This window comes from Pteropus vampyrus, unplaced genomic scaffold (assembly GCF_000151845.1).
Source record: "Pteropus vampyrus isolate Shadow unplaced genomic scaffold, Pvam_2.0 Scaffold86, whole genome shotgun sequence".
Lineage (NCBI taxonomy): Eukaryota > Metazoa > Chordata > Mammalia > Chiroptera > Pteropodidae > Pteropus > Pteropus vampyrus.
The window spans coordinates 1490721-1509725 of record NW_011888867.1 but is presented as its reverse complement, the minus strand read 5'-3'; the positions used below and the strand labels follow the sequence as shown (position 1 = coordinate 1509725).

Here is a 19005-nt window from a genome sequence, read left to right as displayed (position 1 = left end):
TTCGGATATGGGTTTTCAAGTCTTTGGGGTAAATACCCAGTAGAGAGATTGCTGGATCATATGGTAGACCAATTCTTAGTTTTTTTGAGGAACCTCCATACTGTTTTCCACAGTGGTTATACCAATTGCCTGCGTAGACCTTTAGCCTATCTGCCTGGACCTGCCTCTGCCCTATTTGCAGAAATACTTGTTTCAACCACTTCATCAGCCTCTGGGGAGTTCTGTGACGTTAATTGGGTTGCTTCTTAGTTTTTCTTACTGTCATCCGCTTTCTTAGTTCCAAAACTGTTTCACTTGTCTCTTCCATTATTTTTGGCCTTAGTGATTTTTACCGTAAAAAAAAAAATTTTCTTTTCATAATTTTTTAGGAGTAAACAGAGATAAATATATGTGTTTAATCCTTCATCTCTAATTACAATTCTTCTTTTTGTTTTTTCTTCAGCGATTTAATGCTCATTGTAGAGAATTTTGAAAGTATAGAAGTGTGGAAAGAAGTGAAAATACTTTTAATCCTTTCAGGGAGAATCAGCCATTAATGATATTTGGATAGATCTCTTTTTGGCCTTGTTTCCATGCATTTTTTTTCTTATAAAAGGTGGTCAGATGATGTATAGAATTTTAAACTCTGCTTTAAGGAAAATTAACATTTGTAACATTTTCCCAATGTTACTATAAATTTCATAAGCATCATTTAAATAAATGAATGATATTCTATTGTATAGGTTTAATGATCAACTTTTGAGATATATTTTCCCCCAATATTTCATCATTGTAACGTAGCAGTGGATTTTTATGTAGTTTTGTGCACAGTTTGATTTTTTTCCTTAGTCAAGATTCCTGTAAGTAAAACTACTGAATCAAAGGTTACAGTTACTCTCTATTGCTAACTGGCACCAACCTGGTTTCTGCAGCACTGAATGGATATTCTTCTTAATGTCCTTATATAATCAAGTATTATTAGTTTTTACTACATTAATTTCAAGACAAAAAACTGGTTTCTTATCGTAAGCTACTTTTCTTTTATTGAAAATTATAGTTTTTTCTACCTATTTTTCTCTTTCACATTTTTTTTAATATACGTGTCTATTAGTTTCTCTTTTCTTTTCTTCTTTGGTTGGTTTATGTAGAATAGGATAATTTAAATACCTTGCTCTCATACTTTCCTGCCCATAGTAGGACTGAAATTAGATAGGAATACCACAAATTGGTTGCTTCAGAGTCTGAGTTCTCAGATTTTTCATGGTTTTAAGTGAGAAGACAATAGGAGGAGACAAAATACGACCAGTCACTGTGTCCTTCCTTGTGGATAAACAAGTTTTACTATTTTGCAGCTTTGGCTGTGATAGGCATGAAGGGAGCCTTATGACAATAAGGAAAATCTAAATAAGGAGAGCTATACGGTGAATAGGGAGGCTCAGTATGTTGAAGGTGGTAATTCTCCAACATTGATTGACAGAATCCTTGTTAATACCATCAGCATCCCAATAGGGGTGGGTGTGGGTGTGTGTGTGTGTGGGTGTGTGTGAGAGAGAGAAAGAGAGAGACTTGATGCACTAGTTTTAAATTTTATATAGGCCCTTTATTGCAGAAGTAGTCAAGATACTCGGAGTAACTTCCCCTTCTATATATCAAAACAAAAGGATTAGAACAGAAACAAACTTGGACTTATGTGACTCTGGACAAATGAAAGAGGAAATCTTACAGAGCACTGGGGAAAGTTTCAGCAAATGGTGCTAGGACAATTGGTAATCCATGTGGAAAAGATGCATTGGAAATTGGACCCTGCTTCACATCACACACAAAGGTCAATTCAAGGTTGATTAACGACCTAGGTGTGGAAGGCAGAGTCAAAGCTTTTAAGAGAAAATGTAGAATATCTTGCATAGGGAAGAGCTTCTTTCAGAGCTAGAAAGGAAAGTGTTTGATAAATTCAGCCACAGATTAAGAACTCTTCATCAAAAGACATCATAAAAAAGTGAACAAACTAGGAAAGAATTTTAGTAACATATAACTAATAAAGGTTACATATTCAGAATATACACATACTCTGTATCCTCCAACTCAGTAAGAAACACAATATAAAAAAGTTACGTAAGCTGTTTGAAAGGAAACTCAAATAGGTAATAAGTATAAGAAAAATGGCTTAACCTCATTATTAACCAAGAAAGTACAAAATTATTGCCAGATTAGCAAGATTTTAAATCTAAAGATGTTGAATGTTGGTGAGAGTGTGGAGCAATGGGAACTTCCATGCACTACTAGGAACTTTTTAGAAAATAATTCAGCATCACCAAGCAGAGTTGAGCCTAATCTGTAGAATCTTGTAATTCCACTTTTTAGAATATACCTCAGAGAAATTCTCGGCGCACCAGGAGACAAGTACAAGAATATTCATGTTAGCATTGCTGTCACAGCGGAAACTAGAAGCAACCCAGAAAGTCCTGTAGGAGGAATGGCTATATCAATTCTGGTGTATTAGACATTACAGTACTCTAAGGGGAGACGCTTTTGTAGGCATTGCCTAACTGCTGTACCACTTTTTATAAGTCAAAGACATATAGTCACATGCATCTGTCGGGATAAAGTACCTCAGTATTTTTTGAGTAAAAGCGAGTTATAGTTCAAAAACAAAACGAGTTAATATGTTGCTTAGAAATCATATAAAGCTGGTAAGAACTATAAGAAAAGCTGGGAATGATTAACACAAAACCCAAGAGAGCTAGGAGGCTGGGAGGAGGCAAAGAATAAGTCATGATCAGTAGGACATATAGGAGACTTCTTAGTTTTCTGTTTCTTAACTTGGGAAAGATGCATAGGTGTTTATTCTTTTAGGCTTTATAGGATAAATATATTTCATACACTCTTCTGTTTATAAGATATACGTAATAACAGTAAAACTTGTAATATGTAAAGTAAGAAGAGTAATTGACAAAAGAGGCAAGGCAGAAGGCTCCAGGCAAACACAGGCCTTGTCATTGTCTCTGGTTGGGCAAATAGAAACTTGATTATAACAGGTAATAAACAGTTGACTTTTTGGAAGCTAATTTAAAAGGTTTAAAGTGTACAGATTTTATTTCCCTTTTAGAAAACCTTTGTACATATACAGGAAGTGGGTGGTTTATTGGAGAAATTGGTCTCTTTTTTTTAATCCACTTTACTAGCTGGCACCTTCATTGACTTTTAGACTGATCGTTAGTGTTACAGGATTTTCTTTTCATACTTAATTCATCTGTTTGCATGCTTTGCCTTGGCTTTGACTTATTGCAAGAAGCAGGGCACAGAAATGATAGATACATGTCCAAAGCTTGCCTGGCCTTTTGAAGCAAGAATCAGTAACCTCTTCTCTTTGTCATGTGCTTCAGCTCAGGTTCAAATTGAAGGAGATTTCCTGGCGTGTTCCTTCTCTATACTTGAGGAACAGCCCATGGACATGCTCCTGGGACTGGACATGCTGAAACGACATCAGGTAATTAAGAACTTACTTTCTGCGCTGGCGTTTTGTATCTTCTGTGGTTATTGCATCATTTCTCTTGGCTGTGTTGTGTGTAGTGGAAAACTAAGAAGCGTGACTCTTCAGACCTAGAAAGGTCCTTAATTAATGATGTCATACAAAGTTTGAAATTACGTATAAGTAGATATAGAATCTGTTTTTGTGAAATCTCTCTGAATCTTAAATCTCGCCATCTGTTTTGAGATATAATGGGCAATTTGGTTCCTTTGCATAATTTTAGTTTCTGATTAGAACTCAAGTAATTTTTTGATGGGTTTGTAGGGAAGTGTCGATAACACACGATTTTACTGCAAGTGTAAGTTTATAAGTCTTTAATAGCTAGTCAAACAGTACTTGGGGAAAAAAACTTGGGAAGAAGAACTTCAGGATTAAAGAAGACGGTACACATAAGATACCAGAAATAGAAATGTACAGGGAGAATGGTTTGTACCTTCATTTGTAGTGATATTTCTACAAATGCTCTGAAGCCTAATAATTTGTTGAAAGGTGAATTCAGTGAAGAAGCAATTAGTATCCACTGGGTAGTAAAATTCTTCACAGTAAGGTTTCATATCTAGTCAATATTTTTATGTCTCTAATACTCCTTAAAATTTTTTAATATTAAATTTCTATAAAATACATACTGCATTGATTTTCTAATCAAAGTACAGAATTTTAAGTAGAAGGAATGAGTGAATGTATGTATAAATAAAACCCATATTGTCACTATTTTTCCCTATTTTTTTCATCATGATACAGACCAGGAGTCTCCAACTTTACAGATATGTGTAACTATCCTGTATTAAAGAATTACAGAAATACGCAGGAAAAGGAGGGCGGCATGAGTATGAAGTAGAGGACGCTTTTGTAGGCATTGCCTAACTGCTGTACCACTTTTGAGACCGTTAGTGTAGAGTGTAAATATGAGCTGCACTTTCTACAGTAAACGAAAAGCAAAACGTAAAACCAGATAAGTGGTATGTCTCAGTTTTATGAGAAAAAGTCACTTATATGTTTGTGAAAAGTGGTGCTGCTGATTATGCCTGGCATTTTTCCAAATTTTCTACAATGAACATGTATTACATTTAAACTCAGAAATGAACCGATGTTGTGTTAGACACATAAGTGTAAACTATATCCTATAAAGGTTATGCTGCTATAAACTTTAAATATTAAAAAATTCTAAATTAACAGACAGAATCACTTTGGTTAAAGTTTAAATACTTTCAGGTAAAGTTTTTTCGAACCATCTGTCTCTGTCATTGTTGCCCCTTGCAAGTGGAGTTTTAAATTCAAGATCATGATTTTTCTGCATGGCGTTTTACCTGCTATCATCAGTCTTTGGTTTCTTCCTCGTAAGTGTTCCATTGACCTCAAGAAAAATGTCCTGGTGATCGGCACCACAGGCTCACAGACCACCTTCCTTCCTGAGGGCGAGTTACCAGAGTGTGCCCGGTTGGCATATGGGGCCGGGCGAGAGGACGTGAGGCCAGAGGACATTGCAGACCAAGAATTAGCAGAAGCCCTTCAAAAGTCCGTACAGGATACAGGTATCGGCAGTGGCCAGGCTCTTGAATAACACTGTCATTGGTGGGTGAGCCAGGGAAGTTCAAGCTGCAGAGGGGATAGGGGGACCTTTCCAGTTCGTAATCAGTCTCATCGTCCTGTCAGATGTGTTCCTTGTCCTCTTACTGCCTCCTTCCATCTCTAAATACAGTAAAGAAAAACTGTGTTTCAGCAGATTAAGAAACAGCAAACAGCAATCCACCGGTATGTGCACGATAGATTGGGGAATTACTTGCATAGGCACATTTTGGTAGGCTTCCTAAAAAAATCATTTGTGTTTTTTTTCCCCCACCTAAAGAAAATTATAACAGTAAGCAGACACTTCTTTTGAGTTCAACAGTATTTCCCTGAAATTTTCTTCTCCTTTTCTTAGGCCCATCTATTTTGAAGAATCGTGTAGTCATTGTGATTATGCAACCCTAGCCTTTTTAATATCGGCTGAAAGTGCTGTCACCAGAGACGGAAGAAATAGCAATAAGAAGCATAATTGAACATTAATCAAAATATAGTGTTTATGCTATTAATGATGTCACACTAGTGTGTCACTGGGCCAAATAAGAATAGTGTGTAAGCTATTGAAATGAAGCTACCTAATTCTTTTTTTCCTCAGTCTCAATTGTTGTAGCTTACTTAAATCTAAAGACCAAGCCAAGTTTTCTGGTAAAATGGAAGGACACAGTTTTGCTGAAATTCCATTTCTGTGGGTAATTTTTCCCCATCTGTTTCAGAACAGTAACTCTGGGATGCATTTTCTAGAAGCTGAAGAGAATGAACTTTTAGGTTTGGGTTATTTTAAAGTCTTGAGCATAATTATTCATCAGTGACTAACATCACACATTGCATTTTCTGGTATTTAATAAAATGTATTAGAGCTACAAGTTCAGGGAGTAGCTTTCCCCTAAAGACAAAAAGGATAAGAGCTTTCAAAATAACCAGCCAAATTTTGCCAGTGTTTATTACTGGAGAACATGCAGTGGTTTAGCCCTGAGCCTCCGTAGACTGGGCGTGGGTAGCAGATAGAGTTTTCCAAGCTGGCCTTGTTCAGAATCTACTCCACCAGCACCTTTTAGCTCAGTTTTATGTATGAAGTACAGTTTTGGTTGTGACTTAAGTATTTTGTAAGAAAGGGAGAATTTCGAACAACCAGACAGAAAAAATTCATAGTTTTAATCTTCACTGCAAGGCAAGCTTGAATGAGTTTGATGTACCTACTTAGAAGATTTTACATTTCTGTAGTAACTTGTGAGCTTAGTCATAACACCATGTATTAATAAAATGGGGCATATTTTAATTTTGTGAAATCTCTATTCCCCCCCGCCGCCCCACACACAGTTTGGCACTTTTGTTTGAGAAACACTAGCTCATGGTAGCAGTGCTTTCCAACCTGGTAACACTTTCTCTCTTTGGGTAATTACCTTCTTTTAATAAAAAGTTTAGGAGATTCAAATAGAAACCACAATTTTTATGCCTAGTGAAGGAGATTAAAAGGATTAAAAGGAAATGGCGCTCTCTATGACCTTTTGTTACTGACAGTGTATTGGCGTGTGCTAATTTTTGTAATGTTAAGTAATGAAATAATCTTACAACATCAGGTCCTATTTGTCTGGAACATCAGCTTTCCGGTATCATCAAAATCGAAACTCTGGACATAGTAGGTGAAAGTATTTTTGTTAAAAACTATTTCTTTGGTGACTACTCTATACCAAAGTATCTTTATCTTATCTATCAATTGAAAAATAATTCAGAGTAGGAGCTGTATCTGATATGTTCTAAAAACAGGTTAAAAGGTAAATTAAGCTACGTTAGATGGTCAGGTTTGGTTTGTTTTTCTTCTAAAATAAATCTCAACCGAGAAAGAAATTTGGAAAGTGACTGTTCCATGTGTTTTACTCCATGAGATGGCCATGTCGTGTAGTTCCGTCTATGGGTCTACTTTTTTTCACTGTCTCACATGTTTGCCCCTGATTCTCTGTGTGTGAAATTAATTTCTTTCCAAGTTCTGTTGAAAATCTGTTGAAGTTGACAGATGACTTTCTGTATTGTGAGAGAATTAAAGCAACCAGTGAATCTTTTGGATGTCCAAACGACAGACACATACATTCCCCAGCTCTGACCCTCCCAGTTCCTGATGTTAAAGATGACAAAGGAATGGAGACTGTAACCCCGCATGCTGTGTGGTTTGCATTGTTAACCCAAGTTTGCTTGTCTGTTTCCTAATTCAAACAGAGCGTCAGAAGCCATGATGCATGTAGTGTGTGTGTGCTGCAGCTGGAGTGGGCCCCAGACCAGGTATTTATAGTCACCGCCTTAATTACGCCTTCCATCCAGTCGTCTGTGGTCTGAAAGTCTCTGTATCTGCAGCGGTTTTGTAACGTAGCGTCTGTCTTTCACCATTTCACCTCGTGTAATCTGGTTACAACCAGCCTGTGTAGACGTTCGTATGTCGGCATACACACATACCTAAGCATAATTTCCCGTTTGAAATTTTATCAATTTTTTTTTTTGTTAGAACAGTCCAAGGGCAGGGAAGTCCCAGTAAAAACAGTGTCCATCTTACATTGCAACTATCAAATCAGGAATATCAGCATCTCGGCACTTTGCTGTTGGAAGTAACTGTGCTGTTATGGATTTCACAAGTCCCTTTCTTCTGAAGAACTGAAAGTTCCTTTTTCGCATTACTGCATACAACTACCTGGAGTTATACAGAGGCAGAAGATTTCATCTGTTGAAGAAGAAATGGAAACTTAGGCCAGGTGACTTGTCCAGGTTCCCAGAGTCAATAACATAGGCGAGACTGAAGTTTTGTTGTCCCAGCAGCAGAAGCCAAGACTGCTTTTCCCTCTCTCCCTAGCTTTCAGACCTTCACGGGAGGCACTGTGCTCGTAGAGTCAGTGAGGCAGATGTCGGCCTGAGTGTATTAGCTGACGTATCAAGAGGAGGAAAGGCGGTCTTTTAAACTATTGGCCTAGGACTCTATAGGGGTTTGCAGGCTGGTTGTAATTAAGATACATAGCTCTTAATTTCTTCTTTTTTTTTTTCTTTTTCTCGGGGGGGGGTGTAAAAGCAGGCATAGTTTAATTCTTCCATCCACTGTCCTCGTCCTCCTCTCCTATCCTGTAGCGCTGAGCCAGTCCTCCCCACGTCTAGGACTCAGGCCAGTGAAACTGACCCTCTCCGCTACAGGAGCACTATATGCTGTTTTTATAGTGAGTACACAGTGCATTGAGGCCATGTTCACCTTGACCTCACCCAGTTGTCAGAAGGCCATTATCACGGGCCTCCGCATGCCGCTAACGAGAGCATCTCACTACAATGCATCTTTTCTGTTCACATTAACTCAAAATAGAATCTTTTTCAGAGTCAGCCTGAGGGATTGATAAATAATAACTGTTTTAGACTAATGGATATAGTTTGCACTGAGATAAATGTAGTTTTCTCATTTACCATCAAACTATGAGTAAGATTGTTTCACAAGAAATCAGTAACTTCCTGACGTAGTGCTTTATCTTCTCATGCTGTTAATCACTGTTGGAATAGAATGATTTGGAGCCATTTGAGTTGTAACTGCATTGCTCCATGACTTCTTAAGTCAAGGTCAGACCCCTGCATCAGAAGCTAATGTTCACATCTGCCCTTACAGATCAGACTGTGAAGTCATTTTCGTCACCAGCCTTTGACTTTTAAAGGTCTTAGAATAATCGCGTAGAGGTTCAGTTCTAACTGGGTCAGTGGCAAAAAGAGAGTTAAACTGATGTTGAATGTTACTATGCTTATACTGAGGTAACAGCTAAGCCTGCCATCTTATGTAAGTGACAGTTAAGTTGCAATGGATCTAAGTCGTCATTGCCTATTGAAAAACTATCATGAACTATCTCCTTCCACTGCCTGAACTCTACCCCTGACCCAGCATTCCCCTGCTCTGAAAAATACTTAAATGTTCTTACTTAGTCGTACTGTGTTAGTGTGATAAAAGCAACTGAGAGTCTTTCCTAAAGTTGCATTATTTGGTAAGATGTTGATTGGGATTTAATCTTTTTGATCCTTCGCTTTGTTTTTGTTCTCTGAGTCATGCTCACATAGTTTTATCATGATTTTCAGGATATTTGGATAGAATTAAACAGAATGTTTGCTTTTCTGTCTTCTGGAGGTCCCCGAGTATTACATTCTTCTTTCTCTTTATAACTTTCGCCCTGTCCCAAATATACCTGATTTTAGACTTCTTTTTGATATCCTTAGTGTTCACATTGAAAACACTAAAGATGCCTTAGCTTGAGAATCATTCTAGTGCAGACAGCTTCAGAATTTGTAATATACTTAAGAATCACCTGAGGAGCTTATTGAAAATGCAGATGCCTAGGTTTGCTCCCAAGGATGGTTCGCCAGAATCCGTGTGCCTAGCAGACATCCCAGGGGATTTTAGGGCAAGTGGTGGAGCGAACACACTTGGAGAAACTATTCTAGGGTTATGAACTCGCTGAGAATGAAGACACGTAAATGTCCTCCAGTCTCGAGCACGAACCCAGCCATTATGTGGACGTTTATTAATGGCACTTAAAATAAAATATTGAATTTCAATACACATATTTTATTAAGAACATGCCTACCTCTTATTTCAGTGGTGTGATGTTAAATTGTCTACCACAGTGGGAATGGTTCTTGTATAAGTCTATGAATATAAACAAACCCAAGTTTAAGGACCTGATTTTGTTCTATCCTGTTCGGATTTGTATCCTCTGATAATTTAGTGGCTTCTGTAACTTAACTAATCTTTTTTCCTTTCCCTTTTGTTCCACATAGAGAAAAGCAGTGAAGAAACTACCTCACTGGGAATGTCATCATTACCAACTTCAGGTGGAGTCAGCCGTCCAGCCCGTCCTTTAGGACAGAGCCCTGAGATAGGTAATCCTGCGGGCCTTGCTCGCTCGGTCTCTGCTTCAGTCTGCCCTTTCAAGCCCAGTGACCCGGACGACATCAAACCTAAAGCTGTGAAGGCTTCAGCTGAATTCCAGATCACCTCTGAGAAGAAAGACCGTGTTCCTCTGCAGGATTTTCCTGGTTGTGCTTCTCCAGCAGACCAGAGTCCAACTATGCCTTTGCAGAGTTCATCCGAAGAAGCCATTGTTGCAGATAACCTGGAGGAATCTCCTGCTGAAAGAAGCACCCAGGGCCCCACGTCTCATCTCCACACGAGACAAGAAACTAATTTGTCTGTCACAACAAGTAGGATGCAAGAACCACAGAGGTTTCTAGGTGAAAATGGTTGGCATCCAGAATGTCAGAATCTGAGTCAAGCGAATGGCCTTTGGCAGCACGAAGAACCAGAGAGCAAACAGCGTGAGGTTGTACAGCAGAGTGCTCTACGTGACCAGGAACATCTTTGTAACACAGGGGACCTTGAACTTCTTGGAGGAAGGCAACAGGTTCAACCAGAAAGTGTTGATGTGGAAGCTACAATGGAAAAAGACAGGCTACAGCAGAATGTGGGTCTTCCAGGTACACAGAAAAATATTCCACCTTCAGGATGCTCTGACTGCTCAAATTCAGAAACATTTATGGAAGTAGATCTAGATGAACAGTCTCTAGTCGCTGTGCTTAATTCAGCAGGCGGTCAGAATGCCAACGTCAAGAACATCGGTGCCTCTGATCTCACCTTAGATAATCCCGTGATGGAAGTAGAAACGTCAAAATGTACCTCTTCATCTGAAATTTTGAGTAATTCCATTTCCACTCAAAATTTACAGCTCCCAGAAAGTAATGTTGAAATGTCTGGAACAAATAAAGAATATGGGACTCGCTCCCCCTCTTTAAGTCTGTGTAGCGGTTGTCATCCTTCTGTGGAGTCAGCAGAGGAATCTTGCTCATCTATAACAGCAGCCTTGAAGGAACTTCATGAACTTTTGGTCATTAGTAGTAAACCAGCTTCAGAAAATACATGTGAAGAAGTCGTCTGTCAATCAGAAACGGTAGCTGAGGGCCAAACAGGTGTTGAGGACCTTTCTGAAAGATGGACCCCAAATAAGCATCTCGCAGCTACCCAGAGTGAACAGTGTTCACAGGTCTCCTCTTATCAGGCTGTATCTGTGTCAATGAAGACAGAAAAATTAACAGACACTTCTGCTGGCGCGGGGGTAGAAGATGTAGAAAATATTAACATCAGGGGTCCAGGCGATGGCCTGTTAACTGATAACGAAGATGTCCCCAAGTCTAAGGAATCAGTAAACGAGAGCAGTCCTGTCACTGCAGCCTCGGCTAAAATGTCTAATCAGTTACACTGCACCTTAGGTGTTGAAATTTCACCTAAACTCTTAGCAGGTGAGGATGCACTCAGTCAGACTTCAGAGCCAACTAAGTCCTTGTCATCAGATTTCATCTTGGTTAAAGATTTGGGTCAGGGCACACAGAATCCAGTGACAGACAGGCCTGAGACCAGAGAAGATGTCTGTCTGGAAGCTGCAGGGCCACTTCTTGAATTCGAGCCACCTACTAGCTACCCATCCTCAAGTCTCTCCATTCTTACACCATTAATTTTTCCTGCTGCAGACATCGACCGGATTCTCCGTGCTGGCTTTACCTTGCAGGAAGCTCTTGGGGCTTTGCATCAAGTTGGTGGAAATGCAGACCTTGCACTTCTCGTTTTGCTGGCAAAGAACATTGTAGTTCCTACATAACCATAGAAAAGTGGGCTAGACCTTACTCCATTCCCTTAAAGAAAGCTATGTATACACACACACACACACACACACACACTCACACTCACTCACACACACACTCACACACTCACCACATATACAGTATACGTAGGAACCTGCAAGCAGAATGTTGAGCCAGATTTTTTTTTAAAAGATTTTTTTCGGCCAAAGTAATTTATGCTCTCTTGTCTGATGAATTTGTCTATTCTATTTGTTAAAATTTGGGCCTTTTTAAATGTATTGGCAGTATGTGCATACAGAAACTTTTTATTCTCCTTAAGGTGATGTATTCTGGAATAAAATTGATGGTTTCGTGTTTAGCATACCATTTTAGAATGAGAGTGAATGCTTTGAAAAGCAGAAGCTGTGAGAAATCCCACCACCCATGCAGCTAAAAGGTGATTATCTTCACACTTTGGCTGCGTCTGTGCTGTAGGCAAGGTATGGCTTGTTGATTCAGTTGTCAAGTTACAAATTTTTGACCACGTGGTTTGGTGTTTGGAATTCTACCCAGTGCTCTTTGTGTATTATGATTCACCAGTTATAACGGGAAATTGGAGAATAATTGAATAATATTCTAGAGTGGTTATTTATGTGGTTAGGATTTGACATTTTAAAGGAATCAGTCAAAAGGGTTTAAAACTTGGGTTTCTTTGTATATCAGAGGCTGCTGCATAGATTGCCAAATGCCTTGGATGAAATCTTGTGGGAGAATTTTCATTAGATTGAAACATGGTGCTACCCAGATTTAAAAAAACAAACAAACCTGTAATTCCATTTGCAAATGTCTTGGTGATGTTTCAAGAACTCTGAGTGAAAAATAATGGCCTAAAACACTGGAATTTACTAGAGATTGGGTTTGCTAGCATCTCACTGATTACACCTCAACCCTGAATGACTAATGATGAGCTTAAGTTCGGCCGATGGGTTGATTGCCAGCAGTTTGTTTCCTTTCTAAACTCATCTTCTAGAAGGTTCTGTAGCTCAGTTTGAGCTGTGAACTGAGTGAAAGATGAAGCGCGGACCTTGTCACCAGTTCATCGCGGTGCTCGGAATGGTCAGTGTGTTCGGTGGCTGTCCTTCGCGGCAGTGGAGATAGCAGATGCAGTTTCTGACTTAAGTGGCCTTGGTAGAGTTTTTCACCCTTTCCTTTCCTCAGGAGTTTCTTTTTTTAAGCAAGATTCGCCATATTTGTGTTTACTGTGTCAAGTTAGAGCGGGGCATAGTATGTAGATGTATTTATTGTGGCCTTTTTTTATATGAGGACGAGCCCTTGGGAATCATTGTTCTGTGGGCCCCACTGTGCAATAATCCTACTGGATAGATTTTAAATATTTTTTTTTTCCCCCTGGAAGCTCTCTTATGTACCTAGCAGGAATCTAAAAGGTTGATTTTATTGAAAAGAATTTTGAGCATGGTAATTCGCAATTCCAGGTTACAGTTTGCAATGTGTTTGAAACAGAACTTTTGAAAGGGTGATTTGTGAACTTAGTGTTAAATGATTTTGTCTAAAGTCCTACTCTCTTTGAAAACTTATTCCTTCCATCAAAATTCACATCATTTAGCACAATCAAAATGGAGGCTCATATCTCAGGAGTTTTTGAAATTTTAATTTGGGTACACTTAAAGACATTTCTACTCTATTCCATCCTCTTTCTTTTGACTGTGATGTTTGTGTGTGTGTGGTTAGGAGACTTTAGAAATGTTACAGAAAGTAACATAGATTCATCATGATCCTCTGAAGTTAGGAAGTGATTGACAGGAGTTGTAGTTCACAGTTTTCAAGAGGGCACTCAGAACAACAGGGTAGCCAGATTGTCTTTAAAATGTCCTTTTAGACAATCACATGTTACAGACCCTTTTGCTTGCCCTACACCAAAGATGTAAGATGTGCTAGGAAGCTGCTTATAGGATTTCTGTCAATCGATTCTTAGAGCTGTGATTGTAATTAAGTAGTTGATTGAAGCAAAATCTAATGACAATGCAATGGGCCCCTGTATTTACTTTATGAGTGGTGGTTTGGAATTTATTCTAAACTAATAAATCTTTAGGGCCACGGAGTAGGGTGGATGTCGGGTGGATGTTGGGTAGAGGAACTAACCAATGACAATAGGCTCCTCCAAAAAGGCCTTTTGTGTGAAGAGAGGCCTCAGGGTTTCCTATGTGAGTAGATGGCTTATACCACTCAGAGGCTTGGCCACTGATTTTTCACAATGTGGAGATTTGAGGATCTATCCCAGGGGGAGTATGAATATCAGTCTGGAAAAGGTTTCATTGCAATAGCTTTTTAATGTATATGTATATTTATTTCTAGAAAAAAAGTTGACTAGGCCTCTAGTTGTACATGTAATTCTTGTTAGGAATACTTCAAATGAGTTTAACCCACTTGCCAAATATCCTTGCCCTTTTTCATCGTTTATTTTTCAGTGTGTATAATTGATTTTAATTTTAAGATCCTCCTGTCCATTTGTATGAAAGTAAAGTCGTTGCCGTTGTTAGGGTTTTGAAGGATGTTTAAATTCGGCAGTTCTAGAACACAAAGGGAATTAAGGAACATGACGCTAGTGAACCTTCATTGTCAACTTTTATTCAACGTGCAGAAATTAGAGATTAACTCCTCCAAGAATAAGACAAGATCATTGTGAAACTCCTCTGGTTACCAACAGAACTGATAACAGCCAGCCATATCCAGTAATGGGCCACTTTACTGGACAACTCCTTTGCCATAACCAGTACTGGACAAGCTCTCTTGATTAGCGCGTACCTCCAAGGATGGTCTCAGTTTATTCACCAAAGAGAGGAGAAGGTCTTTATGTATAACTTCTGCATTTTCCCTTGAGATGGTTCCTGTTTGTAAGAATGTGCTTGGTAACTAGACAGCTATATCTAGGCTATAGATTTTGCCCATTAAAGCTGGTAAGAATTATTTCTACTTGGACCTGTTTAGGCCTCCAGACACCAGCCAGTAGCCTTCATCCCACAGTTTGGGCTTTAGCTGTAAATATACAAGATTACCAGTTGCTTGGCAAAAGGAACTGGATAGATGGTGAGTGTGCGTTAAAACTGTTTGCCTTGCAGCCTACGAAACTTCCTAGAGCTCCTTATCTCCATATGCACTAAAGGGAAATGAACCCCATGTGTTTTTTTCCCGAAGCATTTCTCCAGCAAGAGGGTTGCATAAAAATGAAAAGATATATGAGACTTTGTATCACAGATTTTATGATAACCAGTTAAAGTGGAATCTGCCTGTTCTTCCTTTAGCACTTCTGTCTCTAGTAAAAGCCATAAAAATTTCATTGGTTTAACCATCAGCTCATGTGTATATATACATGTGATTGACAGATGCCGTACAGTTCATTTTACATAGATTAAAAAGCAAACAGTTTTCATATCTACAGATATGTTCTTCATTGGTGGTGGCTTTTCTCCCACCATGTGTATAAAAAACTGCCTTGCAGATAACTGGCCAGGAGAGTGCATTCTGATTTCTTACCTGTTTGCCACCTGCCATGAGGGTAAAGAGGATCATTGAACTGTTACATATTTCAGACTTATCACTGGTAACATAAGGGAAGCTAACTGGATTGTGCATTCTGCCATTCCAAAAATACCAAAAAGCCAAATTTTTCCTTCCAATTTGGTGAGTTGGTGTAGTCTGACTAAACAAAAAGAAAAAGTTATCAAAAGTTTCCCTTCCCGGAAGATGGATGTTGCCTTTCATGGTAGGAGTCCCAAAAAATAAACATAGCTTTGTCTATGAATTAAAAATACCGATTCTTAACAAAGTAAGATCAAGCATGTCCTTGAGAACTGGAAATGTAAAATCATGGCTCAAATTCTGTACCTTAGTGGCCCCTCGGTAGGTGTCACTAAGAGTTCATTGAATAAACTGAAGAACTTAGGGGCGAACCTTCCATGTGCTTGACTTTCCCTTGTGCCTTAGTTTCTCCACATATCAGAGGCATTGGATTTTGGTGGGGAATGGAAATGGGAGTATGGGTGGGGGTAAGTTGGAAAACACCCTCCTGGGGCTAGAGGGCGTGCGCGGCTTGGTCCCGAGGTCGCCTTTACTGCTCATTCAGAATTATCCTGCACCACATCATTAGATCGCCCCAGATGGACGCATGATAACAGGGCTCTTTGCATCGAGAGTGCTGAAACACGCTTTCTAGCTGTTAGTCGTGTTCTTTGTTGTACTCTCAGTATTGTGGTTAAGGCACAGAAAAAGTTCAGGAAAAATCTATTTGAACAGGAAGCTGGTACTCTCTCGAAGGCTATGCCGCATGAGTCTTTGAACGAGAATTCATTGATTCATTCATCGTACATTAAGTGCCTGTGTGCCAGGTATTAGTGGGGGACAAGGGGGACTGAAACAGGCAGAAGCTGCCCTTGTGACGCTTTCAGTGTAGTAAGGAGACATGAAACAAATTTTTGCTTCAAGAACAAGATGTGTTTTTGCCTATTAGGCTTTTATTTTAAAAGTCATACTAGAATGATTCAAATTCAAAGAGGACTGGGAAAATAAGGCTCAAAATGGACTTAGATGCTGTGCACCTAAAATTTCTCTAAAAAGTTAATTAAAAAAAATAGAGAAACGGACAAAAAAAATTTCGAACATTTGATAGAAATACTTGAAGAGAGAAAGTATTCAGAAATCAGTTTATGTTGTGGGTGGGGGTGGACAGGGTAGAGATCTGAAATATGCACCAATGACAGTCAACTTTTCCTCACTTCAGGACCGCCTTCCATGCAGGGTGGAGGTGGGAGTGTACTGTGGCATCCTCCCCACCCCACCTTGGAGCATGGCTGCTCTGGAACACTGGTGGGGAACAGGACTTAGCAGAGAATTCTGCAGGGTTTGCTGTTTTGAAGCAGCTGAGTGTAAGATGTGAAAATGGGAATCTAGAGCAGAAAATGTAGCAAGCAAGGTTCTGGGATCGGATGATGGGCAGAAATTTACAAGGAGATTCAAGGTTCTACCGAACCTTTCTACAGGTCAGCTCCATCAAAAGGACATTATTTAAGATGTCACCACATATGTTGTAATCTTGACGCATACAGGGAGAATTTCTTGACCTTAACTACTAGTTAGTTACAAGGTTTACAGTGAGAAAACAGGTTTAACAGTTACATATTGGTGATTGGTAATCTAGACCCTCGAGGCTATAAGGTGAAAGGGTATCGCTGGTAAGTTTTAGGGCACAGTCGTAGAATGAAATCTGTGGAGGGTGTGGTCAAGGGTATAGGAGTTGGAGATTGTTTCTTAAAAAGCTAAGCAAATTACAGAAAACCTGGAGTGGGGGCATGGAATACAAAATTAGGTTAATTCTTACAGAACTGTATTTCTTTAAATAGGTACCATAAGAAGGTTTTCATTAGCTGACTTGGGGAAGGGGCATGCTGGGTTCTTTTTTCCTGGGGAAAATACATGTTTGATGGGAAATGATATAGTTTGCCAGGAGTTTGTTTTACACACAACTTGAATGAATGCATCTGTGGTTTAAAAAAGAGCCAACCTGTTTCCCACCAGAGGCAGTCGCATTATTACCAGATTTCCTTCAGTCCGAGATTACCTGATGCCGACCAGACTTCTTTTTCCTTCTCTGAAGGCCCCACAGCTTTCTGAGTTTATGCCACTCATCTGAGACCTTTCCCTCTGAATGATTATATTTTCATTCTCTAGTCTACTCCTTTTGAAATAGTTCTCGTGATATACTCAGAGCACTTCAGCATAATGATTGCATTTGCTTTTTTCACTGTGCACCTATGATGAAAATTGATTCGCTCGCTTTAATTCAGAAATCTTCATGGCAAGTTGGGCCAATGGCCTTTGCACTCAAGTAAGGTTTGTTTACCAGTCTTGTAGCCATACTTGGCAAATCTTAGCAAATAGAAACTTCTCCCCCTTATTTGTTCTTGCAATTGCTCACATGTGCTTTCCTGACTATGCTTAGAGACTACTGCATCTTACAATAACTGGCCTGATTGGCAAAGTAGGCTTGCCAATAGCTCAGTCACTCCATAATGCTTTGGTTTTGAGAGTTGGAAAACTCTGAGAACTTAAGGGAACCAAACTCAGGAATCCCAAAGTTGGTTGCATTGTGCCATTGGTTTAAGGGCTGGACGTAGGACCTGTCTGCAGCTGAGTGAACTAGATGCATTTGGGTTTGAGTTTTTGTCACGTAATGAAATGTAAGTCAGCCCTAAATAATCAAAACACTTTATTTTATTTTTCTTTTTTTAATAGGAACTTTCTGAAGAAAAGTGATGTGTAAAACTTTGATATTTAAGACAATAAAGTTTTTATCATAAGACTCTTGTTTGATCAGTTTCTTTTAAATTGAGATGGTTCATGAACTTTTATCTTTGTCTCATCTCTCTGCCCCTTTAAATAACTTATACCCAGGCTCTGTGACTTGTGGCTGCGTACCTGAACCCCAGAAAAAATGAGCATCTCCAAACCGTTAAAGTAACTTCCAGGTAAACATTGCAGGAGGCCAGCTACCTGCTTATGTAAAAATTATGCATTTTGTTACCACGCGAGCATTTGATTCACAGTGATAAAAAGGACGCTGGTAATGGGCTTTTTAGTTCAGACTGGTCTCTAGAGCCAGGCTGCTTGGGTTTGAATTCCAGCCCTGCCACTTACTAGCTATGTGACTTTGGGTAAATTGCCTTACCTTTCTGTGCCTCAGTTTCCTCATCTGCAAAACAGAGACTGTTGGGGGTTGTAGGGATTAGACCAGCTAATGTGAAGTCCTCCAAAAAGTACTGGCACCTAATAAGTCCTAATCATTAGATGTTAGCTACTATTATTCATTGTATCACGTAAGAGACAAGAAAGCTAAATGGAATTTCCAGAAGTTGGGCAAGTCTAAGTCTAATGTGTGACAAGGGAGGCCTCTGCCCATGCTCTGCGTCATTCAGGGTGTCAGGTCTCTGCCCGTGGGCTTCCGAGGTACTTTGGACATTAACATCCAACTGACATAACAGGAAAAGAGAATGAGGGTCGTCCATGGAGTTTATATACCGTCCTGGAAGGGGTGTCACTTGCCCACCAGTCACTTGCCCACATTTCACTGGCCATGAACTTAGTCACATGGCCACACCAAACTGCAAGGGAGGCTGTGAAGTCTGTGCTTCTGTGCTGGAGAAGATGGGCACAGTGGTGGTCAGCTGGCCATCCTTCAGTTTCACTCACACAGGCCACACTTGCCCTCGCCCCCAAGGAGAGGCCCCAACTCAGAGTGGAGGCCAAGC

The 19005-nt window shown here is 39.6% G+C and overlaps 2 protein-coding genes across 3 annotated transcripts in view; both read left to right on the top strand.

The window, feature by feature from the left end:
- The window catches only part of DDI2 (DNA damage inducible 1 homolog 2), a 33291-nt gene extending 22427 nt beyond the window's left edge, over nt 1-10864 (top strand). The window contains exons 7-10 of one of the 2 annotated variants that reach the window (XM_011363504.2): nt 3363-3466; nt 4851-5040; nt 7283-7345; nt 9854-10864. In XM_011363504.2, coding sequence (XP_011361806.1) covers nt 3363-3466; nt 4851-5040; nt 7283-7299 — 311 coding nt within the window. In that variant the 3' untranslated portion in view covers nt 7300-7345; nt 9854-10864. Of the gene's footprint in view, nt 1-3362; nt 3467-4850; nt 7251-7282; nt 7346-9853 lie in introns of those variants that run through there. The other variant, XM_011363503.2, reaches the window with a different exon arrangement.
- Nucleotides 9855-15654, top strand: RSC1A1 (regulator of solute carriers 1). Its single transcript, XM_023532595.1, has one exon. The coding sequence runs from the start codon at nt 9886-9888 to the stop codon at nt 11722-11724; it is 1839 nt and encodes a 612-aa protein (XP_023388363.1). The 5' UTR covers nt 9855-9885; the 3' UTR covers nt 11725-15654.
- The last annotated feature ends 3351 nt before the right edge of the window (nt 15655-19005 follow it).

Coding starts and splice junctions, on each gene's coding strand:
- RSC1A1 (XM_023532595.1), top strand. CDS start 9,886: ATGTCATCATTACCAACTTCAGGTGGAGTCAGCCGTCCAGCCCGTCCT.